General features: G+C 40.1%; 2 protein-coding genes across 5 annotated transcripts; one reads left to right on the top strand and one right to left on the bottom strand.

Annotated features, from left to right (window-relative positions):
- The first annotated feature begins 149 nt into the window (after positions 1 to 149).
- CTPS1 (CTP synthase 1) lies at positions 150 to 18,598 on the top strand. 3 transcript variants are annotated; one of them, XM_039360833.1, is made up of 19 exons: positions 150 to 321; positions 3,428 to 3,605; positions 4,489 to 4,659; positions 5,366 to 5,466; positions 6,216 to 6,332; positions 6,744 to 6,827; positions 7,084 to 7,164; positions 7,563 to 7,714; positions 8,750 to 8,882; positions 9,894 to 9,982; positions 12,720 to 12,814; positions 13,538 to 13,600; positions 14,113 to 14,156; positions 14,834 to 14,930; positions 15,818 to 15,873; positions 15,975 to 16,071; positions 16,489 to 16,633; positions 17,895 to 17,986; positions 18,185 to 18,598. In XM_039360833.1, exons 2-18 carry the CDS (start codon positions 3,440 to 3,442, stop codon positions 17,977 to 17,979), a joined length of 1,776 nt encoding a protein of 591 aa, XP_039216767.1. In that variant the 5' UTR covers positions 150 to 321; positions 3,428 to 3,439; the 3' UTR covers positions 17,980 to 17,986; positions 18,185 to 18,598. The 3 variants fall into 3 exon arrangements, with proteins under 3 accessions (XP_039216767.1, XP_039216757.1, XP_039216774.1); XM_039360823.1 differs by lacking the exon at positions 150 to 321 and adding an exon at positions 353 to 507; XM_039360840.1 differs by lacking the exons at positions 150 to 321; positions 3,428 to 3,605 and having other exon boundaries at positions 4,636 to 4,659; positions 6,201 to 6,332.
- Positions 7,656 to 26,008, bottom strand: SLFNL1 (schlafen like 1). Of its 2 annotated transcripts, XM_039360861.1 has the most exons (5): positions 25,794 to 26,008; positions 24,210 to 24,805; positions 20,834 to 21,511; positions 20,113 to 20,190; positions 7,656 to 7,776 (listed from the first exon to the last, which is right to left on the bottom strand). In XM_039360861.1, exons 2-5 carry the CDS (start codon positions 24,648 to 24,650, stop codon positions 7,771 to 7,773), a joined length of 1,203 nt encoding a protein of 400 aa, XP_039216795.1. In that variant the 5' UTR covers positions 24,651 to 24,805; positions 25,794 to 26,008; the 3' UTR covers positions 7,656 to 7,770. The 2 variants fall into 2 exon arrangements, with proteins under 2 accessions (XP_039216795.1, XP_039216785.1); XM_039360851.1 differs by lacking the exon at positions 7,656 to 7,776 and having other exon boundaries at positions 18,293 to 20,190.
- Positions 26,009 to 27,124: the final 1,116 nt, after the last annotated feature.

Here is a 27,124-nt window from a genome sequence, read left to right on the forward strand (position 1 = left end):
CTCGGTCTCCCGGAAACACGCCCCCCACCCCCGCCCCTTCTGAACTCCCGACCTATAGAAAAGAACTTTGGAAAGAAGGCGGGACCAGGTTAGCGCAGGCGTATATACCTAGGGTTAAAAAAAATGCTTTTCTATCGCGCCCGCCTGCCCGCCTCTGGCTCCTCCTGCGTTTTAAGCGCGCGCGCGCCGGCTCCATGCATTCGCAGTCCGGTTTCTTCCCGGCCTCGGAAGATTCTCCCCAGACGCGGGCGGGCTTTTTTTTTTAAAAAAGCCTTGGGAGGGCTCCTCGCTCGCGCGCGCGGTGGACAGGCCCGGTGGAGGGTCAGTATCAGGGGAGCGGAGTTCGGGAGGAGCCGGGAGCGGCGGGGCGCCTTCCTGGGCCTGGCCCGGGAGGACGGAGAGGCTCTTGGGCAGCGCCTGTCAAACGCTGGGGCAGGAGGAGAGACCGGTTGCTCTGCCGCCCCCGTGCTGGAATAACAGCGGCGTCGGGGCTGGTCCTTGGCATGGGTACGGAGGGGGCTCTTTTCCCCACCTCTCCCTACTCTTCAGACTACAAGGCCCATCATTCCCGGCTGGACCTGCGCGGGGATGAGTCCGACCCTGGGGGGAGGAAGCGGCTGCGACGCTTGCCTTTCGGGGGTTTCCTCGATCTTTTTGGGGCGACCTTCGCTGCCACGTGGACGGGGGGGCGGCTGCAGACGAGCGGGGTGCTGGGGCCCTTTGCTTGGGTTCTCACGATGCGTTTCATCAGCTCAGTTTCTTTTTGGGGGGAACTTGCGCTGTGCCACCCCCCGGTGACGTCCTTTGGGCGAAGGGTCCGGTCCCCTACATGACCCGCAGGTGGGGAAACGGATTTTTTTGGGAACTGGTAGTGGGAAAGCAGCCCTGGAGTCAGCAGCCTCTTGAAAAAAACTCCAGGAGGTACTACATGCGGGGTTGCATTAAAGACAGCATCAGGGTGCAGTTCTGGGCATCCTGTCAGATCTCCTCTCCTCTGAGAGACACTCATTTGCCATCTTTCCTTTCTCTTGGCTAGCTTAGGACAGAGTTTCTTAAACTCCCCTCTCTCAAGATTCCCTTCGTTCCTTCCTTCCTTCGTTCCTTCCTTTCTTCCTTCTTTTAAGTTAATTTTTTTAAAAATGTGTGTATGTATACAGTCAAGTCAAATGGTTGACTCTTGGCAAATGCCTGGAGTGGTTCCCTGCAGTTTTCATGGCAAATTTTCAGGAGGGGTTTGCCATTGCCTCCTTCCTGGAGCTGAGAAAGAGGTACTGGTTCAAGATCACCTGGTTGGCTTCATGCCTAAAGCAGGACTGGAACACCCAGCCTTCAGATTTCTATCCCAGGGCCTTAACCACTACACTAATTGGGTGTTCTAAAAACATATGAAGGGTATTTTGATTTTGCAGACAGGAAAGGGTCTTCTTGGAGACCCCCAGAGGTCCTCAGATCATTTTTTTTTTAAAAAAAAAAACATGGGTGAGGGAAACACCATGAAATCAGCAATGTGAAAATTAGCATTGATTGAATGTAATGCATTTAATTATACTCAGTATTTCTCTTGGGTCTTCTCATTCACTCCCCTCCTCCCAAAATGTGTCTCTAATTGCAACCTTGGTTTCTAGTGAGATGGTCTATCTTATATTCAACTCTTATTTCCAAATTCCTTTGTGGTTCCTGGTTGCTAAGCCACTGGGTTCTGCTCTACAATGACATGAAATAGCTCTCTTCTAATTTTTGTAGGGGACTTGTTCAAGAACAACAAAGCCCAGTCCAAAAGCTTTCATCTTGTTCTTAAAAAATATTCTTACAAAAAATGGAGGATAACTCTCTCAAAATAGCACAGAATGGGACCATAATTGGTGTGGAGGAAGAAACTGGGAGAAAAAAGATTGAGTTTTAAAAATGGGCCAGATTCAGCTGGGACTTTGGGGGGGAAAAACATGCCCTCTGTTTTTTCCAATGCATCCCAATGGGAGGCAGTAACACAGACTCAGGTTGTTGTCACTACTCCATTCTAAGGCCTTCCTTCTCTCTCTGGGTCATATGACCCAAAGTGGAGCATATGCTGCCCATCCCATGCTTCACAGTGCACATGTGCACGGTTATTGCTCTAGAAGAAGCTGTGTTCTGCATGGTGTATTGGCCTTGTGTAACTTTTTGGCAGCCCTGTTAAGTTAGGGAGTAACAGACTGAAAATACTAGAGGTTTCAAGGCACAGGTTCACCACGTTATCTGTGATAACATTCTTTGTCATCAACTCTGCCTGAGGGTGTATCCCAGCTTTTAAAATATGGGGAACATCTTTTGGGGCAGGTGTTCTACACTCCCTTTGATTTTTCATGGCGGTATTCCTGTTTATTAAATTATATTGTTTTACTAAATCTTCATACATTTCACTTCCTGATCTAAAAATATTCTCTTTTTATTTTTTTATTTTTCTCCCCATCCTGGCTATGGTTGGCAACAGTCCTTCAATAACCCTGCTTGTGTGTCCCTCTCCAGCTGCACTGCTGCTTGTGCTTATATGAATTTTCCTTATGTGAAGCTTCTTGCATGACCAGCATGGAAGAATTGTGTATCCTATATTGCTTTTTCCATGATTTCATTGAGAACATTAATGTACACCTCTAGAAAACCCTATATTGTTTGTCTGTCTGTCCGTCCCTCCGTCTGCCCAACCATCCATCCAGTTTCTATATCACCTTTGACACTTGAGTGACTCTAAGCAGTTTATATACCTATAACTGAGGCTTTCTTATTTCCGATTTTTCATCTGATGCAAAATATTTATTGCTGCTATGTTCTTTAGCCTCATATTGATCTGGGAACACATGCAGTTTGCTGTCTCACAAACCCTTAAAACATTGTTTTTTTCTACCTTGGCAACCTTAAGATGTGTGCCAAGGTTGAAACACATAAAAAAAATGAAGGCTTGTAAATAAAACAGTTTGCTGTCTTTAGTTGTTCTGACCTTTGCCAAACTGAGTAACCTGGTACTAAGTTACGTATTGTAGAGACCATGAAGCATGCAGGTACATTTGTTGCTAAATCCTTAAAAGTCATATCCTAGTTTATGGGGAGAGGCAAAAATGGAAAGTGACTCTGGTTTTCATTCATATCTTATTTATGAACTGGGAACATGGTGCTTTATTTTATTAAATAGTATTGCATATGTGGATAAAGTAGCTTGCAAAACAAGGACAAGTGCAAAACAAGATTAAAGTGTAATCTTATATGGAAAATAAATGGGCAGACAAAATCAATAACAATTTAAAATTGAATTGTTTTAAATCTGCTCGATGTACAATAAATATAATCTTGTTTTATGTTAAGAGATACATATTGATCAGCAAGCCTGATCAAAGCCAAAAACAACAAATCAGTAGGGATATTTTAAGAACTCTAACTTTTTTCCTTTTTTTAGACTTTGAAACAAATGAAGTACATTTTGGTAACAGGTGGTGTCATCTCTGGGATTGGAAAAGGAATCATTGCCAGCAGCGTTGGGACAATCCTCAAATCATGTGGATTACACGTCACTTCCATTAAAATTGACCCTTATATTAACATTGATGCAGGCACCTTCTCTCCTTATGAGCATGGTAAGATTAGATTAAAACCTGTTCTTCTTACTATAGCAGCAAGGACTGAGTATATCCGCATTCTAGTACTGAAGATACTTTTTATTTAGGACAGTACAGAGAGTCCAATCTGTCCATTGGGCTATTTTGTATTATTTATGTTTGCTCGTGTTTTTATACTGTTTTTATTTGCTTTAACATCAGCTCCTCTCCTAGTCATCCCTATAAAATGGGCAGCCATATACATGGACATCAGTGTGATGGAGTCCACTCATCTTAAAGATGCCAAAAGTGAGAAGCGTTGGTGGGATTCAGCCAGTTTGCACTGGTTCAGGAGAACTGATAGCTAAATGCTGTTGAGTTCAGAGAATCGGCTGAACCCACGTTGCTTCTGGAAGCCATTTTAGGCCTCAGAGGCCTGGAGGAGGCCTTGCAGGTTTAGAACGGTCCACAGGAAGTGTGTGTATGTCACTTCTGGAAGTCTGTTCTAGGCCTCGGAAGCCTGGAGGAGGCCTCCCAGTCCTAGAATGGCCCACAGGAAGCATGTGGATGTCACTTCCGGAAGTCCATTCTAGGCATCGGAGGCCCAGGCCTGCAGAGAGCCTGTTGTTCAAGTATTTGAATCCCACCACTGGTGAGAAGCCCACTGTTGTGACTATTCAGACAATGAAAGTGACAGGCTGCAGAGTCCTTGCTGGGGTTTGGTTTACAGTGGGAAGCAAATGTGATGCTCCTTTAGAAAGTTGTACAGTAGATCCTAGGATGTTTGGCTGCCATCACTGCTGCTAACCAGTTGGGAATATGCTAGATTTCAGAAAGATGTTTTGGAGGATGCTTTCCTCCATACATAGATATATGGAAGAAGGCAACAGAAAGCTTATCTGTGGTTGTCATTTTGTTTTAGGTGAAGTGTTTGTGTTGGATGATGGAGGAGAAGTGGATTTGGATCTGGGTAACTATGAACGGTTTCTTGATATCCGACTCACAAAAGACAATAATCTGACCACAGGGAAAATATACCAATATGTCATCAACAAGGAAAGGAAGGGAGACTACTTGGGTAAAACTGTGCAAGGTAATATATTAAACATGGATTCATTCTCCTTTGGCTGGAGACTTTGTGTAATTTCAAGCATAAAGTCTATGACTAGTAGTTTATGTACTGTAGCTACTGTCTCTCTCTGGTTATTTTTATAAACTGAGATGAGAAATTTGGGCACTTTGAAATGCAATTGAAAACATTATTAAAAAAAATTCTTTCCAATAATATAAATAAATAAAGAAGAAAATAATTGTTAGAGCAATTCAAGGATGTCTTTAGGGAATAGTCAAAACATTAAAATATCAGCCCTTGTGATCAAAGCTTCATAGTTTTTTATGTGCATGGAGTTTCAATTGCATTGTTAAGGTTGCCATCTTGACTTTTTTGACCTTGCCCTGCTGACATCCCTGGAACTCTTAATACTATTTTAGTTGCATTTACATGTTGTTATAAGACAGAACAATGGAGAGAGAAGGATTTTCACTCAGGAACACGTTCATGAGAATGCAGTCACACTAGCCAACAGGAATAATAAGGTATCCAGGAACCTTATTGGATAAAATAAAATGGCCAAATTGGTTGGAGTTGGATAGCATCCGATTGAATTAATAAAATCAAATCACCAGAAATTCAGCAAGAAATGAATATTCAATGTTAACATGAGATTATTCTAATTGGAATCAAGTATGTAACGAGAAATTATTGAAACGGTATCTTTTTTATTATTATTATTTTACAGTTGTGCCCCACATTACTGATGCCATCCAGGAGTGGGTAATGAGACAAGCACGAATCCCAGTAGATGAAGATGGCATGGAGCCCCAAGTTTGTGTGATTGAGGTTGGTGTCCATGGCCTTCTATGTCCCTTGCCAGGATTTCAGACACAATATACTCACTGTAATGCAGTGATGGTGAACCTTTTAGAGACTGAGTACCCAAAAACTACCCCTGCCCACCCACCCCGTTCTGGCCCCGCTCGCCTGCAGGGCCTCTCACTACCTCCACACAGATGGCCCAGACGGCCCAGCAGCACCATGGTGGCCATGCCTTCACCCACGCCCCGCAGCATCAACTGCACACGACGGCGTGAGGGCGGAGTCTTGTCCCCACTGCCTGGCTGCCATGTCCTTAGCTGCTCTGCTCCACGTGAGCCACGCTCGGGGGCAACTCTCCTCCGGGAGGGCTGATGGTGAGGGGGCTGTGGGGGGGAGCCGGGCTGGGGCAACGGCACATGTGCCCACACAGTGGGCTCTGAATGCTGCCTCTGGCACGGATGCCATAGGTTCACCACCACTGCTGTAATGTATTGGTTGATGATTACCACCTGGGTATTGCTAAAGATATGAAACCATTACTGTTCTTTATTGCAATCATTAATCAGCACAAGAAAATTAATATGCAAAAATGGATATTAAAAATATCCAAAACAAAATTGATAATGGAAGGATAGTTAAGAAAAGTAGATGAAGGGGAAAAGATTTGGCTAAAAGTTAGTATTAAATCAGAATATGGTAAAGGGGGATTGGGGGGCAGGATTTATGACTTAAGAAAAGAGTGTTATGTTTAATTTTAGATGTCTGTATTTTAGCTCGGAGGAACGGTGGGAGACATTGAAAGCATGCCTTTCATTGAGGCATTCCGCCAATTTCAATTCAAAGTCAAGCGAGAAAACTTCTGTAATATTCACGTCAGTCTAGTTCCCCAGGTAAGATTCCATAAGGCAATTCTTTATAGTGTTGGCCCTAAAAAACCTGGGTGGCTCTTTCTAAGGCTTTGGGTTAGGATATCTAAGGCAGGGGTCTTTAAACTTGGTCCTTTTATGACTTGTGGACTTCAACTCCCAGAATTCCTCAGCCAGGCATGCCTGGCTGAGGAATTCTGGGAATTGAAGTCCACAAGTCATAAAAGGGCCAGGTTTGAAAACCCCTGATCTAAGGGTTGGGAGAGTGTTTATAACATCTTGCTTGTTCTGCTTCAATCATATGAAGCTAGACAAACAGATGAATAAACAGATTGCAGGAATGACCTGAGGGTTTTCAAAGAGGTTGGAAAATAAATCTGATTTTAATTTGACACATTGTCTTCTTGTTTATATTTCTTGGCCTGGGTTTATTAGCCAAGTTCTACAGGGGAGCAGAAGACAAAACCTACCCAGAATAGTGTTCGTGAACTTCGAGGCCTGGGTCTATCACCAGATCTAGTAAGTTTTTCTAAGACGTATATAAAAAGTACTGACTGGATTTCAAACTGCTGTCAGGCTTATGATGAGAAGATATTTTTCAGCAATTTGAGAGAAGTATAAAATAAATTGCTGTGATAGAGATAATAGTCTGTTCAAAGAAGCTGAGAAAGTATAATGTGGTTAATTGTTCTTTGGTGAGCTAACCAAATTCTGTTTGAAGGCTAGATTTAAACCTTGGGCAAATTTTTGAAGGTTTCACTATTTTCTTTCCTAGATTGTGTGCAGATGTTCCACACCTCTAGATACCTCAGTGAAAGAGAAAATTTCCATGTTTTGTCATGTAGAACCAGAACAGGTAAAGTTGCTCCAGCTTAACATAGTAACTGTTTCTGCATACACAGAACAGATCTAAGTTATGAACTCATATGTAACTTGTTAATTGTCTAGGAAAAAAAAAAAGAAACGCAGAGGATGCATTTTCAATCATTTATTACCAAATCATGGTGGTGATGATTTGTAAAACAGGTGTTGAAGTTTTGCCTGTAGGTTGATGGTTGTCTATCTTTCCTTTTCATCAAAGCTCGGGAGACCTGCATCTAGGTCAAATCAGAGAATTCTGTGCAACAGATTTTATGTATGCAAGTCCCCTTTTTTCAAATTAGCTGGGACTTGCATCATTATGTGTCTTGCGGGATGTGGTTCTAAGATCTTAGTAATATTTGCTTAACCAGATAATTTGCTTTGCTCCAACAGGTAATCTGTGTCCATGACGTCTCTTCCATCTATCGGGTTCCTCTGTTGCTAGAGGAGCAAGGAGTGGTGGATTATTTTCGACACAGGCTCAACCTTCCCATTGAAAAGCAGCCCCAGAGAATGCTGATGAAGTGGAAGGAGATGGCAGACAGGTGAGTTTCTCTGGGCAAACAGTAATTCTGGCTAGTTTCACTCAACACAGTAAGCCCTAAACCTAAGACAAGAAAACACATTTGTGTAGTTTGATATGTTCAAAGAAAGTATATTATTGCTTGCAATGATGGTCTGGTTACCACAACCAGCTAAGGCAATCATTGAACTCCCACAACAATGAACCATACAGCACCAAAATTTAGATTCCCATAGTGTAGATTGCACCACTTCAGACCACAGATGAAAAGCATATGACTTGGAATCCTCCATTGTAGTGGAGCTGTGGTGGTGCAGTGGTTAGAATGTGGTATTGCAGGCTAACTTTGCTTACTGCCTGGAGTTCAATTCCTTCAATCCTAACTGGCTCAAGATTGACTCAGCCTTCCATCCTTCTGTGTTCGATAAAATGAGGACCCAGATTGTTGGGGGCAATGTGTTGACTCTGTAAACTGCTTAGAGAGGGCTATAAAGCACTGTGAAATGGTATATAAATGCTATTGTTGCTTTTTTTTTTTTTTTTTTTTAATAATAGGATCTTTTGGAGATACATGCTGAACTAGTATATCTCCTGATTTGAAGATACAATTTGTTTAGCTTGGCTCTGGCTGAACTATGTTTTAATTTGTAAGATGTCTTTAATAAAGCCACCTCTGCATCCAAGCATAGTACATGTTACAATCTGCTTGCTTTGGACAGAGATGGGCATATAAATTTAATAATAAATTTAGCAATGTTTAATAATTTGCATTTTATCCAATTTACTGACTGTGTGGGCTGGGCTTGTGGATTTTAATGGGATGGTGATGGTGCTTTGAGTTGGAATTGAGTCCTGGCAACCATGTAGACAAGTCTGTCATTTTCTAGGCAGCAGTTTCAGAAATGGTTACTCTGGCCTTCTTCCTAGGACTGAGAGTCGGTCACCCAGCTGGTTTTTGTTTCTCTGTTTCTTTTGAGATGATAATATTATATTTACTTTTTCATTCCATACTTTTTATATTCACTTATTAAATACGTGGTTTTGGTTTTTTACACAGATACGATCGCTTATTGGAGACCTGTTCTATTGCCCTGGTTGGCAAATATACAAAGTTTTCAGATTCATATGCCTCTGTCATTAAAGCCTTGGAACATTCTGCTCTAGCAATCAATCACAAACTTGAGATAAAGGTATGCTGTTTCCATTGACTAAAAAATTATATCTTTCTTGCTTGGTTTAGTTTGAGACTTAAAATCTATATGGGTGTCTGCCCTGAGTTGATACTGGTAATGCTACTTCTGGCACAACTTCTACTATGTTTACCAACAACAACAAAAACTAGCCCACCTCATATATTACAGCAATGTTAGAAGAGCTTAATAATGTGATAACAACAATGCAAGCATTGGTCATAATGTATAGGAAAATATTTGGGATGTTGATAGTGCTTCAGTCTCTTAGTTGGCTACCACACATTTCCATAGCTATATAAACAAAATGGGGAACATGAATCAAAAGACATACTGTACACCACTGTTTCTTAAAGTGTGGTTTCAGGACTCCTGAGGGTCCCCAAGATCCTCTTGGGTGCACAAAATAAGAACTATTTGCCAGATATTGAAGATATTCACAGAAATATAAAACAATGTCAGTCTTATTATTATTTTTTATTTGTTAAAATAGTTTATGAAAATATTTATGTTAATATGTTCAATATTTTTATATGGTTTGATAAATATTCTATGAATGTGTTAATTTTAATACAGTAAATATTGATCAATGTAACCCACACAAACAAATGCTCTTTTGTGGTCCTTCATAATTTTTAAAAGTGGGAAGGGTTTCTGAGAGCAAAAAGTTAAATAAAAAATGATGTAGGGAATTTCTGCAATCCCTCAAAAGAAGGCTGAAAGCTCTAAGAATTTTGATTGCTTTGAGGGCATTGTGGTGATTTGATCATTAAAATAATCTTTTTTTATCATCAGCTTACAGCTATGTGTTTTGTTGATTATTAAACTATTTTAAGATGAAAAAGCCTTCAACGTCTATAATTTGGAACAGAAGTTGTTTTAAAAAACAAAGAGTAGGAGTGAAAATCATTTGGTCAATATTTTATCAAGTAATATAGTACATCAAGGCAATGTTCAACAAACATTGACATTCAAGCTCTAAAATTAAACAATCTTCCTCTTTTTTCCCAGTATATTGATTCTGCTAATTTGGAACCGGTTACACTGCAAGAAGAACCAGTTAGATACCATGAAGCCTGGCAGAAGCTTTGCAGTGCTGAGTAAGGCATTCATTGTCTTCTCTATGATGAGAAAATGTTTCTTGCTAGTTTTATTGAAGGGTTTTTGTACTTCTCTCAGCAATAACTTCGCTTTTATTAGGCCAGACCTGTTGAGCTTCCTTTTATGAGTTAGGCACCAGGCCTCATTTTCTGTTACTGAGCGACAGGATGAAGTACATCAGAAACAAGATTATGTTGATGGCCTTGTACTAATTCCACATGCTTTTAAATTCTTTGGAGTTGTATAGAATTAGGGTGACATACAGTGGGGCAAAAAAGTATTTAGTCAGCCACCAATTGTGCAAGTTCTCCCACTTAAAAAGATGAGAGAGGCCTGTAATTGTCATCATAGGTAGACCTCAACTATGAGAGACAAAATGAGAAAACAAATCCAGACAATCACATTGTCTGATTTGGAAAGAATTTATTTGCAAATTATGGTGGAAAATAAGTATGTGGTCAATATCAAAAGTTCATCTCAATACTTTGTTATATATCCTTTGTTGGCAATGACAGAGGTCAAACGTTTTCTGTAAGTCTTCACAAGGTTGGCACACACTGTTGCTGGTATGTTGGCCCATGCAGATCTCCTCTAGAGCAGTGATGTTTTGGGGCTGTCGCTGGGCAACACGGACTTTCAACTCCCTCCAAAGGTTTTCTATGGGGTTGAGATCTGGAGACTGGCTAGGCCACTCCAGGACCTTGAAATGCTTCTTACGAAGCCACTCCTTCGTTGCCCGGGCGGTGTGTTTGGGATCATTATCATGCTGAAAGACCCAGCCACATTTCATCTTCAATGCCCTTGCTGATGGAAGGAGGTTTGCACTCAAAATCTCACGATACATGGCCCCATTCATTCTTTCCTGTACACGGATCAGTCATCCTGGTCCCTTTGCAGAGAAACAGCCCCAAAGCATGATGTTGCCACCCCCATGCTTCACAGTAGGTATGGTGTTCTTTGGATGCAACTCAGCATTCTCTCTCCTCCAAACACGACAAGTTGTGTTTCTACCAAATGCTCTCTAGCAAACTTCAGACGGGCCCGGACATGTACTGGCTTAAGCAGGGGGACACGTCTGGCACTGCAGGATCTGAGTCCCTGGCGGCGTAGTGTGTTACTGATGGTTGCCTTTGTTATGTTGGTCCCAGCTCTCTGCAGGTCATTCACTAGGTCCCCCCATGTGGTTCTGGGATTTTTGCTCACTGTTCTTGTGATCATGTTGACCCCACGGGGTGAGATCTTGCGTGGAGCCCCAGATCGAGGGAAATTATCAGTGGTCTTGTATGTCTTCCATTTTCTAATTATTGCTCCCACAGTTGATTTCTTCACACTAAGCTGCTTGCCTATTGCAGATTCAGTCTTCCCAGCCTAGTGCAGGTCTACAATTTTGTTTCTGGTGTCCTTCGACAGCTCTTTGGTCTTCACCATAGTGGAGTTTGGAGTGTGACTGTTTGAGGTTGTGGACAGGTGTCTTTTATACTGATAACAAGTTCAAACAGGTGCCATTAATACAGGTAATGAGTGGAGGACAGAGGAGCCTCTTAAAGAAGAAGTTACAGGTCTGTGAGAGCCAGAAATCTTGCTTGTTTGTAGGTGACCACATACTTATTTTCCACCATAATTTGCAAATAAATTCTTTCCAAATCAGACAATGTGATTGTCTGGATTTGTTTTCTCATTTTGTCTCTCATAGTTGAGGTCTACCTATGATGACAATTACAGGCCTCTCTCATCTTTTTAAGTGGGAGAACTTGCACAATTGGTGGCTGACTAAATACTTTTTTGCCCCACTGTATAGAATAATAGAATCTTATGGTGAGAAGGGGCTTAGGGAAGTCTTTTCTTGAAGACTTTCTGTGAAAGAGCACCCCCAGCTTCAGGGGGCAAGCTGTTTCACTGCTTCATAGCTCTGTCAGTCAGGAAATCCCTCCATATTTCACAATTAAAATTCAATCCATTGGTTCTTGTCTTATCCTCTGATACTCTGGATAATAAATCCACACCCTCTTCTTTGTGACATCCAATCATGTTTTGGAATGTTATGATAGTTCCCTTCTCTTCCTTAGGCTAAACATAGCAAAATCCTTTAACTTTTTTGTTTATAAATAACATTATAGAAGTTCGTTATTCACAAACCACATGCTGTAGGTTGCCTCTTGGTGATGATCAATATGGTTCTGCCACAGAATGAACAAATGGGATCCCAGTGCTATTGATATGGGTGGCAGGAGCTCTCTAAAGCTCAAGTAGTTTTCTCAGCCTTTCCTGGAGGTGCTAGAGGTTGAACTCTGGACAATCAATATTCAATAGAGGGGTGTTATTATGATCTGCACCTGTCACATTTCAGCTGTAAATCCTTGCTTGCCTGAAACTTCTTCATTTTTGCTTGTGACTGATGTTGCAAAAACTCACCATTTTTGAGTAGTGTTTCTGCGTTTTATTGTTTCGTGTTTGAATAAACAATAATATGGAGAAATTCTTGCTGGATTAACACTGGGCTAAACCATGGTTGTTTCCACTAAAGTTGTTAAATAAAGCACTAGGGCTGTGGTTTATAAACAAAATGACTGGGATTTTTTCACTAAGCGTCCTTAGTTCAAACTAGGCAAAGTGCATTGTGATGTACAGTAGTTTGTTTTGTGAGTCCAATTTGTTTTCAGAGGACTGGGATAAATAAAATGCAAAAGTGAAGTGAATGCTCAGGTTTATCCAGTAGACTTCCTTCTTTTTGTTTAGTGGAGTCTTGGTTCCAGGTGGTTTTGGTGTTCGAGGCACAGAAGGAAAAATTCAAGCCATTTCTTGGGCAAGAAAACAGAAGAAACCTTTCCTAGGTGAGAAAATATGCTTGAATGTTATTTTTTGTTTGTAGTTTACAAAGGTCTGTTCTTTGAGAGATCTTTGTGTGCAACAGTTTCTGCCTGTCCAGTAGGACCTGTACTATGGGTGCCCTCCAGATCCTTTCAATTAATCAAAACCATCTCTTGAGAACTAAGAAAGATGTCTTCTCTGTCATGGCACATACCCTCTGGAACAGCAGCTCTGCAGAGATTCATGTGACCCACTCTTGTGATGTTCCCAAAGTCTTTAAAGACTTGGTTGTTGAGTCCATTGAATTTTCTTCTCTGTGTGGATGTTTGTTTCTTCTGCCCACATATGAACTTTTTCCTGTAGTTCTTTATTACAGCATAAACTGTTTGGTGACCTCTAAAATTAATCCAATCAGTCAGTCGATTAGATAAATACAATTCAACTAATTGCTTTGAACGTGAACCAGAATTGAAATGGTCCTTTCTGTACCAGCTTGCCTGAAATGATAAGTTAAAGAAATATTGTCCAGTATTATCCCAAGAAACCTGTACCTGATGTCTTTAAAATTATGTGTGGCCAGACTGATGCATAATTGTAAGGCCATAAATTATCCCCGTGGTCCTCCTGTACCTGATCTTCAGCTGCTTATGTAGCGTCTAATAGAGGAGGATAATGGGAATTCTGTTGGGTATTTGAGAATACTAATGCATATTTTTTAATATATCTCTTTGCTCTGTTTTCTGCAGGAGTCTGTTTGGGAATGCAGTTGGCCGTTGTGGAATTTGCCCGAAATGTCCTTGGCTGGCAAGGTAAAGATGTAGGAAAATAAACATTTAGGCCTAAGAATGCTAATCCTTAAAATTACTTGCAATATAATTGCTGTAGGGTAGCAATATACTGGGAACATTTAAATCTCAATAAAGCTTTTTATACTCGTAAAATAATTGTATCTATTTCACTTTACCCAGTTTTTACAAGAGTTTATAAAGGAATGAGCTTTCAGTTCTCTAAATTGTTCGCAATACAAAATATAAATCTCCATGTTTTTATTGCTTTATTTACTAGCCTAAGTGTAGAGATCTTAATAAGAAAGCAGCTATTTACAACATTCAACTTAAGTAGTGGATTATTAAAATATACAACATGGTATGTTAATGATTTGGATAGGATTACATTGACCATGTTATGTTGGAGCATTTGCTTCAAGTCTTGGGTTACATTGTCATTAATGCTAATTAATGGAAAAGCTGCTTTCTACTGGAAATGCAGATTTTTTTCTTAAGATCCTTGGCGTTCTGTGATCAAAGCCTGTCATCCACAGATGCCAACTCTACAGAATTTGACCCCAAAACTACATATCCAGTGGTGAGTGTGATGATACTTTTTAATCCATTGTGGTTTCTTTTCATGTATACCAGAACATTTCTTCCCTCCCTCCCTCCCTTCCTGCTCACAACAATTATTTTGAAAGGAAATATAAAAAATGGTCTAATTAGAATGAATCATGATGAGAATAAATTAGACTTCTCCATAGTGCTATGACTAATGAACTTCTGTTAAAATGTTGTCTGATATTTGAAGGTAGATGTTTCTCAATGAGTTGTTCTGCCATTTGTTTTGTAGATATGAAAGTCCACATTTTATTTTATTTAATTTGGAGCCAGTGAATCTCTCAATTTGACCAAAAAGAATGAGTGTTCTTACGTTTTTACTTGACTTTCTATTCAAGAGTGCTTCAGATACTGTAAAAGTAAACTTTTGCATGTTTGTATATGTATGTATATTGCATACACATATTTTACACATTATGAGCTCCGTGAATATATTCTAAAACCCATGCTAGACATAAAAAAAAATACTGTATTAGCAGTCAGAATGGGGGGCTAAGCCCTTCTGATGAATTACCAATGCCAGAAACTATCAGTTTTGTTTGTAGGTGCTACTAAACCCAGCTTACAAATTTTGTTTTCCCTACATCCTTGCTTAATATTCTTAGTTGCCTTAACTTCTTCTCCATCACATCATACTCTTTAACTTCTCAGGTAATTGACATGCCGGAACACAATCCAGGTCAGATGGGTGGGACCATGAGGCTGGGCAAGAGGAGAACCATCTTCCAAACCAAGAACTCAGTCATGAGTATGCTTTTCTTGGCCTTCCTTTTGTTTTGTTTTGTTTTGTTTTGTTTTCCCTTTCCTTTCCTGATTGTATTTTAATTATACAAATACCCAGGCTGCCTTAAAGTACTGGAAATTATAGCTAATGGCCATCCCACTTTCCTAAAACATTTGGGACAACATGATGACATTGGTAGTAGCTCTATAAAGAAAAAAAAATATCTCAAACTTTGTATTATAAACTTAGATATTTACTAGACCAGGGGTCTCCAACCTTGGCAACTTTAAGACTTGTGGACTTCCACTCCTAGAATTCCTCTTCTGGAAGTGGAAGTCCATAAGTCTTAAAGTTGCCAAGGTCAAGCACCCCTGTACTAGACCCCCCATGACTTCTTGTGTCATTGTTTCAGAGATACTTCCTTACAGAGCTTCTAGTGCACTTGAAAAGTTCTGTAAAATTCAGGGAAATATTCAGAGATCTGTCTATCTTGAAAGGAGTCCATGTTGAACTGTGTAGCACAGTCAAACATCAGTTGACTACAGGAAAAGTTTTATGACATTGGGTATTATGTCATAACATGATTGATGATAATGTTTAGGTCGCAAAATGTTTTATAAACTTGGTCAAATTTCAATTCTATGGGAGTCATGGGTCCCAGATTTTGGATGCATTCTGTAAACTAGTTTATTTGAGGCATCTTGGTTCAAAACATTTTGCCCTATGATACATTGCTCATGGATTCTTTCTTTGGTGGCAAGTTGGGGAGCACAGGAACTGCTTTCTGATAAAGTTTTCTATAAGAGGACAAAAATCAACATCATCCCAGGAAAGGGCAAGGGGAAGGTAGGGTGTTAACAAGTATGCTAATTTCAAATAAGCAAATGGCCATATATTTTCTCCACCCATAGGAAAACTGTATGGAGATGGTGACTACTTGGAAGAAAGGCACAGGCACAGATTTGAGGTATGGCTACTTGTAATAGAGACAGGTGGGGGGAGGACCCTTTTTCTCCAAAGTCCACAGTTTAAAAAAAAAAATCACCTGATGTAATTGTCTGTTCATAGGTAAATCCAGAACTGAAAAACTCATTTGAAGAGAAAGGTATGAAATTTGTGGGCCAGGATGTGGAAGGAGAGCGAATGGAAGTGGTTGAGTTGGAAGGTGAGCATTGATCTGTCACCAGAAGGTTGCTATTGTTAATTGAGGAAAAGTTTTAAGATTTGTGGGAGTGATCTTCCTTGGATAGAAAAAAAGTGAGAATTGCTACATCGGTTCTTTGAAAAACAAATATCAGTGATGGCTAACGAGAGGTCCTTGGTGCTTTCTGAGCTTGGTTTTCTTGCAGATATTTCATTACCAAACTAGATAACATCAGTGATTTACCTAGTTTGGTAATAAAACATCTGCAAAACAAAAACAACCAAGCTCAGAGAGCACCAAGGTTCCCCCAGTTCAACCCTGAGTACAAATATTCTCTTCCATGTCTATGCACCTGTAGCTTTTTATAGGATACTCATGTAGCCTTATGAATAGTTGTGGCAATTAAGCTAATAAAGCATGCCTTACTTTCTCCTCCAGAGCATCCTTTTTTTGTGGGGGTTCAGTATCACCCAGAATTCCTATCCAGACCCATAAAACCTTCTCCTCCTTACTTCGGCCTCCTCCTGGCTTCTGCAGGAAAACTCTCGCATTATCTCCAGAAAGGTTGCAGACTCTCCCCTAGGTAAGTCCAGCCTGCCGTGTACCTTAATACTTGAAGTGACTTAGAGATTTGGGACTGTGTGAGCTCAGGTTTACATCCATTTGGCACCGTAGCCTTCATGATGTATCTTGCACCTGGACTAAAATATTAATAATGCATTGTGGGGGAAAGTACAGTATAAGGGCCTCTATGCTCTGACCGTGCTTCTGTTTTGATTCTGTGTGAAAGATAAATTAGGCTTTTTCGATGGTCATCAATGATAGTATAGTGATGATATATTTTTGGGAAGATTTGGGGCTCTGGTTCATGGTTAAAGGAAGGTCAGTTGTTTGATTATCCCTCTACTTTTTTTCTCATTGCCATTAAGCAAAAACTTTGATCTCTGCCTGTCCCCAAGTCAGTTCTGGTTCTGTAAATTTGGCAAAAGATGACAAACCAGAAACAGCTTCTTTGCCAAATTATGTTAGAAAGGTTAAAGGAGGAAGAAAACTTCTCAAATACTACCTTTAGTTTGCCCTGCTTTACTAAGCTCCTAGTGCTAATACTGTACATGGAGTGTGGCTGTGGCTGTAAAAAGAGCACCATTGAATTTTATCAGTATCCATATGTGCGCTCTCTCTCTCTCTCTCTCTCTCTCTCTCTCTCTCTCTCTCTCTCTCTCTCTCTCTCTCTCTCTCTCTCTCTCTCCCTCTCCCTCCCTCCTTCCCCCCCTCCCCCTCTCCCCATACACACATGAACATGTACATTATCATGTAAGACTTTGCGCTTTCTGCAAAATATGAATTCTAATTTACAATTTAGTTTTCTGCTTTTTATGTTGATGTGTGAATTCCAAGTATTTTCTGCATCTAATCAGATAAATATTTCTCTTGCTTTCATGTATTTGCGTTTTTAAAGAAAAAGATTGGTTCTGAGTTATGCTTGAAATTAGCCCAGCAGCAAAAGCTTTCAAGACATTTGTAGCCCATCTAATGCTGAGTCCTCCTGTAACAGATCATTATGTTAAAAAACAAGAATGGGTCCCCACTATATAAATTTATATCTATCTATCTATCTTTATATATATATATATATATATATATATATATATATATATATATATATATATATATATATATATGTTAAGATCTCCAGTGTTTGCAGTAGATCAGAGTATGTTCTTTATCTCGATTTCTCTTGCCTCAGCAGCCAGAAATTCTAGCTGAACCAGTAGACCAAGAACAGAGTTTATTATGTATGTAAGAGAAATCCTGTTATTTTTCTAACAGCCTGAATTTTACAGGGACACCTATAGTGACAGAAGTGGAAGTAGTTCCCCTGATTCTGAGATCACAGAACTGAAATTTACTGCTGTGAATCATGAGTAAACTGCTGGTAAAATCTATTTTCCATTTTCTGGGTTTTTAACATTATTTCTTTCCCTGTTTGCTTGTATCACATTTCTTGGGAGCAGGGGATGATGGTAGTCAAAATGACCAGGTTAAGTATTTTTAAAATACCCATAAATTTGATATAAATATTTCTGATCTTCCTCTTTTTCTCTCTCTCAATCCCAACCTATCCACCATCCAGGTGTTTGGAAATTCTTCATTGGACATCATACATCCCGGGGATTTTGTAGATCATGTTATTATAATTATTTTTATTTTTTGGAGACATCATTTTTTTTGTTTGATTTTATTTTTTTAAAGAAATTATTCCAAGAAACTGGCATTGATGCCTACTTGTGCTCAACTGTGAGCTTACAAACCTGAAGTACAGAAGCTGAGGGAGGGAAGAGACATTTTGGATATGTAAGGAGGTTTAACAGGCCATTTTAAATGCTCACAGAAGATGCTGTGCAGAGTCTTTGTTCAGGATTTTGGTTCATCTCCATTGTCGGAGGTCTACATTATATGGTTAGCATCTCAGTGGAAAGTTGTACAAAGCAGGCAATTATAATCTTCTAAAGTATTCTAAAATAAACTGGTGCTACACCTAACATTGCTTAACTTTTCTCAAGAGTATAATTTTCCTGTTCACGAGATACAGTGTACTCTGATGCTAAGCAAGTCTGGCCACATTCAAAGGTGTTTCAAAAATGTGAGTGTGTCAATTCCCCCCCTCCCCCCCTACCATTTTACACATTCATTGGAGAGGGCATGGCTTTATTTAGTTCAGCTTCCTGAACTGATCCAATTCCTTGCATCAAGGGGGACGCATGTGTGAGAAAGTGGCTTTTCAGAAGTAGCCTTTTGCACCTCATTGAGAGCGTTGCCTTGGACTGGAAAGAAGCACTGAGGGTCTTATTTTTCGAAGAAAGACCACCCTATCTGGAACAAAGAGCTCATGTTGGCATATGGGCTGTCCCAGGCACCGGTTTGTACAAGGGGAAGGATGTGTCCAACGACATACAGATGCAGTTTTAGAAGAGAGAAAGGATGAGCTTACAGATGTGGAGACTGCAGAAAAACATGGTTTATGATCTTTTCCCAGTGCAGATTACATAAACTGCGTTTCCAGCAAGATAGGTGAAACTGTTACTGCAAACATATTGGATGTACAGATCCTTTTCAGTTCATTAAAACATTGGGAAAACAATTGGTCTGTTCTGTCTGTTTATATAACTTGAAAACTCTTTTTTTCCCCATGTACTCCCCATTTCTCTGAGTTAAAAAGTGGAATTTCTTTTGAAATTACATTTTCCTCCCTCCCTCCCTCTTGATTATTGCTGAGATACCTGGAATACTAGAAAATGATAGGAGAAACAGCACCATCCCAACTCCACTGTCCCCAAATCACACTAAGGACCAACTGAAAACTTCCCAGGACCATTGCCTAATGTTTACTCAAGGAATTAACTTGTCTGCTGTTCATTAACATATGGAAAAGAGGTTGCTATTATTTTATAATCTTAAACATCCACCCATATAAATGCTGGTGGATAACTGTTAAAGAATATTAGTCATAAGCCAAGTTTAGACTTTTAACCTGCTTGAACATCCCTAAAATCCCAGCAGTAACTCCCTGTTTTTGTTTCTAAGGAGAGAATGATCCACGGCAGTAATATCCACAGAGTGAAAATAGGCAGAGGACGGGGCAGGTTAGAGAAGAGGGATGATGGGGAAATTGACCTGTTAATGTAGTTGCAAACAATGTGGTTTTTCCCCTTTAAATACCCATAGCATGAAATATATTGATGCACAACAGTGCATGTACAAAAGGAGTGGGATTTCCATCACTTTCATCAACCGGATAACACACACATACAAAGAAGAGGAAAAAATTGCTTTCTCCAATATTGGTTGCAATAGGATACTCTACAGGTATTGGAAAGGGGCTAAGCAGAGCCTAATAATAGCCACCATACTCTTGGTACAAGATGACCATAGGTAGATCCAAACTTTTAACTGGGCCACGTTTTCTTTACTCAGGTATGTAGCTGTCTTCCAGCTGATGATGGGTGACATGGCTTAATGTTACAAGATGATGCAGCATTTCGTGTTATTCTGTGAATGTACCTGCTGTTGTAGATTTTCTTTCTCCTTCAACAAGTCGTCTATTTTCACTTCCAGCTTCTTGATTTCCTGTGTCCATTTCTGGGAAATTTACAAAGTTATGGTCATTCCTTTCCCAATAATAGTGGTGGCTCAGTGACCACCTTGTTTTGTAAGCTGGATTCTAGTGATGGCATAAGGAAAGCCAGACAGTCTCTAAAAGGTAAAGAGATGGTCTGACTTGCCCTTGTTCTGGTGTGAGCCTAGCAGGAGCAATGTCTTAATTATTTTGGAACACAATCTTTATTCTGCAGGTTTCCTTTTATTTAAAAGCACAGTACCACAGCAGAAATTGCCAAAATTGCCTTGGATATTTTAATGATCATTGTTGGGTTGCTAGAGAGAAGACTTAGACAACAGTGATCAATGACTAAATTGTCCTTTGTCCACAATTTTAATTTGAAAGGATGTAGCAGCAAGGTAAAACTTGCTTTCTCCCAAGTGGCCTTTGGGACCTTTGAACTTGCTTTTCAATGAAGAAAGTATTTGTTCCTGAGGAAAAGCATCAGTTTTGATACAATCCTCCTCTTCCACCATCACCATCACCCTAATTTTGTATGGTGGAGAACCAGAAGCCATCTCTATCAGACCGGCACTTTCAAACTTACTTCTTTGTGAGACCGCTAGAATTTTGTTTGTATGGCCCCAAGTGCTTTTTATAAGATATGCAAAATCTGAATATTACCTGCCGGCACCACTCTTGGATAGCGCTTCCAGGGAGGGGTCCTTGTATGCTGCCATCTCGCCTCAGGTACACCTCCCCCTGATCTGTTTCGTAAAGGAGAGGTTCTGCGTGTGGCTTGGGAGGATGAACGCTCAGCCGGATGACTTTCAGAAAGATGCCCGTGCCTTCTGCTTTGATAACTGGGATGAAACTCAATGTGTAGGCTGTTGGGAAAACCTGTGGCTTGAAGGTTTTTAAAAGAGAATCTGTGAGCAGGCGAATTCTGTCTTCTTCTTTGTGGTCGCATTTGACGCCGCGGACCAAACCATTGTCCTCAACCCCCACAAAAAGACTGCCCCCTTCACTGTTGAGAAAGGCACACATGTACTTCCGCAAATGATGCTTTAATGTTGTTGTCAGGTATTCACCACTTCCTTGTTTGAATTCCACATTCCGTGTCTCTTCCCCTATGAAAGCTCCATAGAATAGGCATTCTCTACCAACAATCTCCTTATGAACAATGGCACTGTCTGAGCGGGTGCTGTTCAGAAATGTCACTGGCCAGTCGACCAGCCTCCAAGGGTAACGAACGCTTTTTCTGATGGGATTAGTTCTGTTGTCATTGGGCAGTTGCTTCCTTCTCTCAAGTCCTGATGGTCCTCCTAGAAGAACATCTGATCTGCTTCCCATGGAATCACTCTGTAGGCATGATGAGTAAAATTCAAGCGTATAATCAAATGTCACCAATAAAAGGACTTGTGCCTTTGCAAGAATGTAGGTTCCTGTTTTGGTTGAGTAATTGTGATAAAAATTACATACCTGTATAGATCCAATATTTCCTGTTCTGCTTTATATACAAACATTGGTGTTAAAATGGGGACGAGCTTAAGCAGTGGCTCTGATGGTTTTTGAATTTTAAAAGCTGAATGGCTGACCCAAAGGTGCTTTTACAAAAGACAACTGAACTTTGTTTTTTCTTCATGAACTGAAGAAGCTTCTTGGATGAGAAGTGAAACATTTTCAAGGAAAAACAATGTCCAGTTGCCTTTTGAAAAAGCACCTTTAGGACAACCATGACTGGATGACTGAGAATCTCCATAGACACTGAATAGCTATCATTGCTGAAAACTCTGAAACTAGGGAAGAGTACTGAGTTTGTCTCCTTTGAAAATTTAGAACAGCCAATTGTTAATATGTATAACACATAGGATACTTTGGATCTCTGTGGAAGAATTGTAATTGGCCTTTTATCCTAGTATGCTATGGATATATTTCCCCAAGCTTTGTGGCTAATAGGTGTTTCCCCCCTCCAAAACTGTAAGTTCCCTAGAGCTGTATGGTTTAGCAATTATGGCAATCCAATACATTTAGATAGTTATTGATGTACCACACTGAGGGTGAGGCCTATATAAAATCAGTCAGTTTGAAATTATAATCATGACCATATTTGCCTAAATTTCTTATTGTCTGTTGGCATCAAAGTGTTTTGAAGCTTATTGCAATAACTTGGGAGTTACTTAGCCAAATGGAACAAACGTCTCCCAAGAACAAGTCTGTTCTGTGTTAAATCCATTTGAAGTAACACTTAAAAGCTGAGTTTACCCTGTCTGCTGCAAATTAAACCTTGTTTAAGGAAATACAGAATTGTGTTAGACCGAGAGAAGTTAGCTGGGTCCAGACAACATGCTAAATCCCAAATCATTTTGGGATTTTAACAAAAAACAATGGTTACATAATGTGCTGTCTGCATATAGATATTCTAGTTGATAGTTCACAGTATTGGCTCAAAACAATGTCTAGATTTACTGCGACATGCTTATTTTAGAGCATTGTGGATACACAATTAGACTCTTCTGTTTTAATACTATTTTAAAGGAATGTGGAGAAAAATCTAGATGTGCTAGAAATATTTTGTAATACATGAAGGTGGCCTCTGTTATGTCATGGTGAATTAGATTTGGTGCTATCATCTTGCTGAGAGAAAAGATTTAGGGCTTTGTGTGGCAAGGAATAAATCTCTTATTAGAATAGCCAAGTTACTCCTTGCTATTCTGGTGCAAGGAAAATATTTATTTTATTTATTTCCTTGCAAAGGAGAGGAAAAAAGCAAAATGCATACATTTCATGCACCTTGCTTCCTGCACATGTGTGTGTGTATGTTTCTCCTAGTTTGCTTGGTTAAGGGGAGGATATTGAGAACTAAGCAGCTGTTCACCAGTGGACTTTCCTTCTTCACTAGAGAAGCAGTCCCAGGGTCATTCCTTTATTGCTGGGGTTTCTGCAGGAAGGGGTCACCACAAGACCAAGAAAGTTCACAGGGAATGAAATATGGGGAGCAAATGGATTTCTAAAAGGCTTTTGAAAATGTGATAAGGGTTTACAGAAAATCTCTTCTTGAGATGGTAAGGTCATATAGCAGTAGCAAGAACTGTTGCATAAAGCACCTGATGTTAGGATATTAAAGTGTGGTTAAAATATATATATATAAAAAGAATGCAACCTGATATTAAATACCTTTCATTGTTGATTTTAAATGGAAGTTTGTACAGATATTTTAAATACAAGAATGCTCTAGCTCAGTGGTTCTCAACCTTTTTAATGCCGCGACCTCAACCGGTCGTAAGTCGAGGACTACCCAACCGGTTGTAAGTCGAGGACTACCCATCCTGTCGTAAGTCGAGGACTTTCCCTGCCCGGGAGCGCTGCACACGCGTGGTGCCGCCCCCTGCGCCGGCCGAAGCGTAGCTGGCAAGGGGCAGCGATGGCGCAGGGTGACCACCAGCTAGGCCATCAGCTGGCCCAGCCCAAGGGAAGTAAGGCACCCGCCGGGCCCCACGCACGCCAGCAACCCTTCCTGTGCCTGCCGGCCTCCCACCTTCCACCCCTGGCCCTCTTTTACTTACATTTTTAGTAGTTGCTCAGCAGGGAGGGGTGGAAACTTCCAGACAGCTCGCCTTCACTGCAGACAACTTGCAGCACCGTTTGCAGACTGGGGCTTTTGGCGGGCTCAGCAGGGCAGAGACAGCCTGGACAATTCCTATTGGCTTTTGAAAGCCAATAGAATTAGACTCTATTCAAGAGAGTCTATTCTATTGGCTTTCAAAAGCCAATAGAATAAAAGGGAGTAGCACAGCTAAGGAAAAGGGGGAAAAAATGGCGAACTGCGTTGTTTGGCGACCCCCGTGAAATGGTCGTTCGACCCCAAATGGGGTCGCGACCCACAGGTTGAGAACCGCTGCTCTAGCTAGTGCAGCTTGTGTGATTCTTGATTTCTTCTCAGTGTTGCATAGAAGCTCTTGTATATTCTCAAGACTTTAGCATATAACCTCTTTCCAGCTTTTTCCCCTGAGTGTGCAATTCCTAGTGTATCGGAGGAGTTAGTTTTCTGCCACCTTACCTCTTTGCTATTTTTGGTAGCAGATGCAGCCTTTTTGCCTTGTCCCACAACAAGATTTTTCCCCTTCTGCACAAGCTCTTTGGAGTGGCTGTGTTCTGCCTCTGAAGCAAGCAGCAGTTGTTTGAGAACCTGCTCCAGGCTGATTTCTGTGGCCACCTGAACAAAAGCATAGGCCTGCTTACGTTTCTTGATCACTTCAATATCGTATCTTTGGAGGGTGACACTTGCCATGCTGAGGATGTCCTTCAACATGCTGCAAAGATCTTCACTGGAATACTTGGGGTTTAAGTTTCCAATGTAAAGGAGATAGGTTTGGGTCTGTCCAGAATGATCTTCTGCCTCAGCTTTTGCTTCTTCCAAAGCTACCTCTGGAACCTGATCTACATTGCCAGCTACTTGTATGGCTTCTACTACCATTTCTGGAATTACGTCTGTTTCCATTTTCAGACCTTAAAGAAAGGTTTGCATTTGGTTGCATTTCTCAGGGTTTGCTAATTGGAGCACAGAAGAGCTTATTAGGTTATTCTACATTGGTTTTGCTTGAAGGTATCAGTAGTCCATGATTCAAGAATGACCTGTTCTTTTGTGGCTTGTTTCTGCAAAGTAGAAACAGAATTTTGCTCTTACAAATGGTCAGGTGCATAAAATCTCCATATGGGGATCAAAGCTTATGGGGGAAACAACCCACAAAAATTTGATATTTAGAATGGGTGTGTGTGTTGTAAACTGCTCATAGGAGATTGCTGCTGGTATTACTTAGCAACTATCTGCCAAACAATAGACTACAAAAGTTTACAATCAGATTTGACTTAATAGATTATGTAATGAAAATTCAGATAGTAGGTTTATGCAATGACTTGATCTTTTTCAGTGACTATTCTATTGTAGTTTTTACACATTTCTCCTGAGAAGCTTCTTCAGAATAAAGCAACTTCTCTCCCCAGGAGAGTTGCACTTACTATCAGTTACTTGCACTTACTATCAGTTCTCCCAGGTAGTTCTGGTACTTCAGTAATCTAATAGGGCTATGATTATGTGTACTATAATTATGCCACAACTAGTACTATACTAGTACTATACTAGTTGTGGGCATAATTCCTGCTTATGTATGTTTATTCCATCCTTTACTAGAATGTTGAGATCTATCTGTTTGTGGTTGTAAAAAATGAAATATTATGAATTCAGGAATTGGTTGAACAGGGGCCACCGTCATTCCATATGTGCCTCTACCTGGCCATTTTTTCCCCTTCCCCTTTCTTAATTTCACCAAAATCATTTGGGCCAGATGGAGAAGTGCTTCCTTTGCTGCTGTTTTTAAGGTATTGGGAATGATAAAGTATTGTCTGCTGTAAGACATCCTTGTGGATCTTATCTGCCTTGTGTCCATTCCATGTCTACCATATCTCATCATGCCCATGTGTCAGAGACATGTTGCGACTATGGTTGATGAAGAGGTGAAAAGACTGTTGAAATGGCCTGAATATATGGAAAAAATGAACACAAGTTAATGTTTCTATTTCTAAGCTTGTAGCACAATTAACTTGACACTCCATCCAAAGCTGTACAAACTTAAGTTTGTCTTACCTTCAGTTTTACATCCTTAAAACGCTTGTTACTATTACAAAGAGTTGGTTCTCATACATTTCTTAATAGCTCCAGGTTTGTTCAAAAGTTGTGGTGCTGCTAACCATGCTATTTCTCAGGTATATGTTCCAACTCTCTTTCAGAATTTAAACTGTGAGGTCATAGATGTTCTTGTGACGATTCTAACACATTCACTTGAACATATAGTAGACAACATGGTATGTCCCCATATAAAAAGATGTCCTTCATTGGCTCCATCTGAACTTGTTAAACAAAACATTTCACAGAGGTAAAAACAGAGATATTACAACTATTGGAAAGTAATAGTTGTTACTATTGAAAGTAACCAATAAGACTCGTATTCCTTTAGGTGGTAAAGTTTAAACCAAACTTATGCCACAAGTTGCTTCTGCTATGGTCATTAAACAAATGCCAGGCATATTGTTTCCTGAAACTGGATGTAAACACTGATTTCTGGAAGAAAGTTGTAAATTGTGGTCATCTGATCACAGGGCACAGCAAATGGCTGTAAATACAGGCTGGCTGCCGAGATATATCTTGGGGGTGGGGGGAGTCATAATTTGAATGGTTGCTGAATGACTGGTAGTTAAGTCAAGGACTACCTGTCATTACAGTAGTGACCAAAATTGTGGAAACCTTTTGGGAAAAGTGTACAGTAGAAATGCCACCTTTGGTTAAGTTTCCACCAATTTTTCTTCTAATTTCTTTATAACTGTAGCCTTGTTCACTTAATAATACAATTTTACATCACTTTCTGGGCAACCAGTCAACTGTTTGTACTATTACTTTAATTTTATTATGTTTTACAAGCTCACTAAATGAAAGAACACAAAAAACCCCAATCAACTTGATAGTGATCACATAACACACTGACAATGTCCTCCTCTCAGCTTCAATACATGACATCAATAACTGAATCCTACTGATCTGATTGGCTCATTGCCAAACAAGATGACACCTGATTGGCTCTCTAAATACTCATGGTCATTGGCTACAATCAGATGAAGGAAAACTACCTGATATCAACCTAAGCAAGTTGTGCTTCCTTTTTCCGGTTATTTGGCTATAACTTTTCATAGAATACAGTACAGATAATTGAACAAACCATGTTGCATTACATTCTTGATTAAATTATCTTTCCATTGATTTATAATTTTATGGTACTACATAAAAAAAGTGGTGTTATTAGCCATCAAACCTCAAAAATACACTTTTCCCAAAAGGTTTCCACAATTTTGGCCACTACTGTATTTTGATTGGGAGCCACCCAAATTAGTTAAAAGATGGGCAAGTAAAGAGATGTTCTAAAT

This window comes from Crotalus tigris, unplaced genomic scaffold (assembly GCF_016545835.1).
Source record: "Crotalus tigris isolate CLP2741 ecotype Arizona unplaced genomic scaffold, ASM1654583v1 scf7180000017582.600645, whole genome shotgun sequence".
Classification (NCBI taxonomy): Eukaryota; Metazoa; Chordata; class Lepidosauria; order Squamata; family Viperidae; genus Crotalus; species Crotalus tigris.

What these genes read in the sequence shown, in the direction of transcription:
- CTPS1 (XM_039360833.1), top strand. Translation starts at nt 3,440, where the DNA reads ATGAAGTACATTTTGGTAACAGGTGGTGTCATCTCTGGGATTGGAAAA. An exon ending in TGGAAGGAGATGGCAGACAG is followed by an intron (nt 7,715 to 8,749) that starts GTGAGTTTCTCT and finishes TTTTTTACACAG; the next exon opens with ATACGATCGCTTATTGGAGA. An exon ending in GGTTGCAGACTCTCCCCTAG is followed by an intron (nt 16,634 to 17,894) that starts GTAAGTCCAGCC and finishes TGAATTTTACAG; the next exon opens with GGACACCTATAGTGACAGAA.
- SLFNL1 (XM_039360851.1), bottom strand. Translation starts at nt 24,650, where the DNA reads ATGGAAACAGACGTAATTCCAGAAATGGTAGTAGAAGCCATACAAGTA. An exon ending in CTACCAAAAATAGCAAAGAG is followed by an intron (nt 21,512 to 24,209) that starts GTAAGGTGGCAG and finishes TCATGCCTACAG; the next exon opens with AGTGATTCCATGGGAAGCAG. An exon ending in TCCAAGAGTGGTGCCGGCAG is followed by an intron (nt 20,191 to 20,833) that starts GTAATATTCAGA and finishes TAAATTTCCCAG; the next exon opens with AAATGGACACAGGAAATCAA.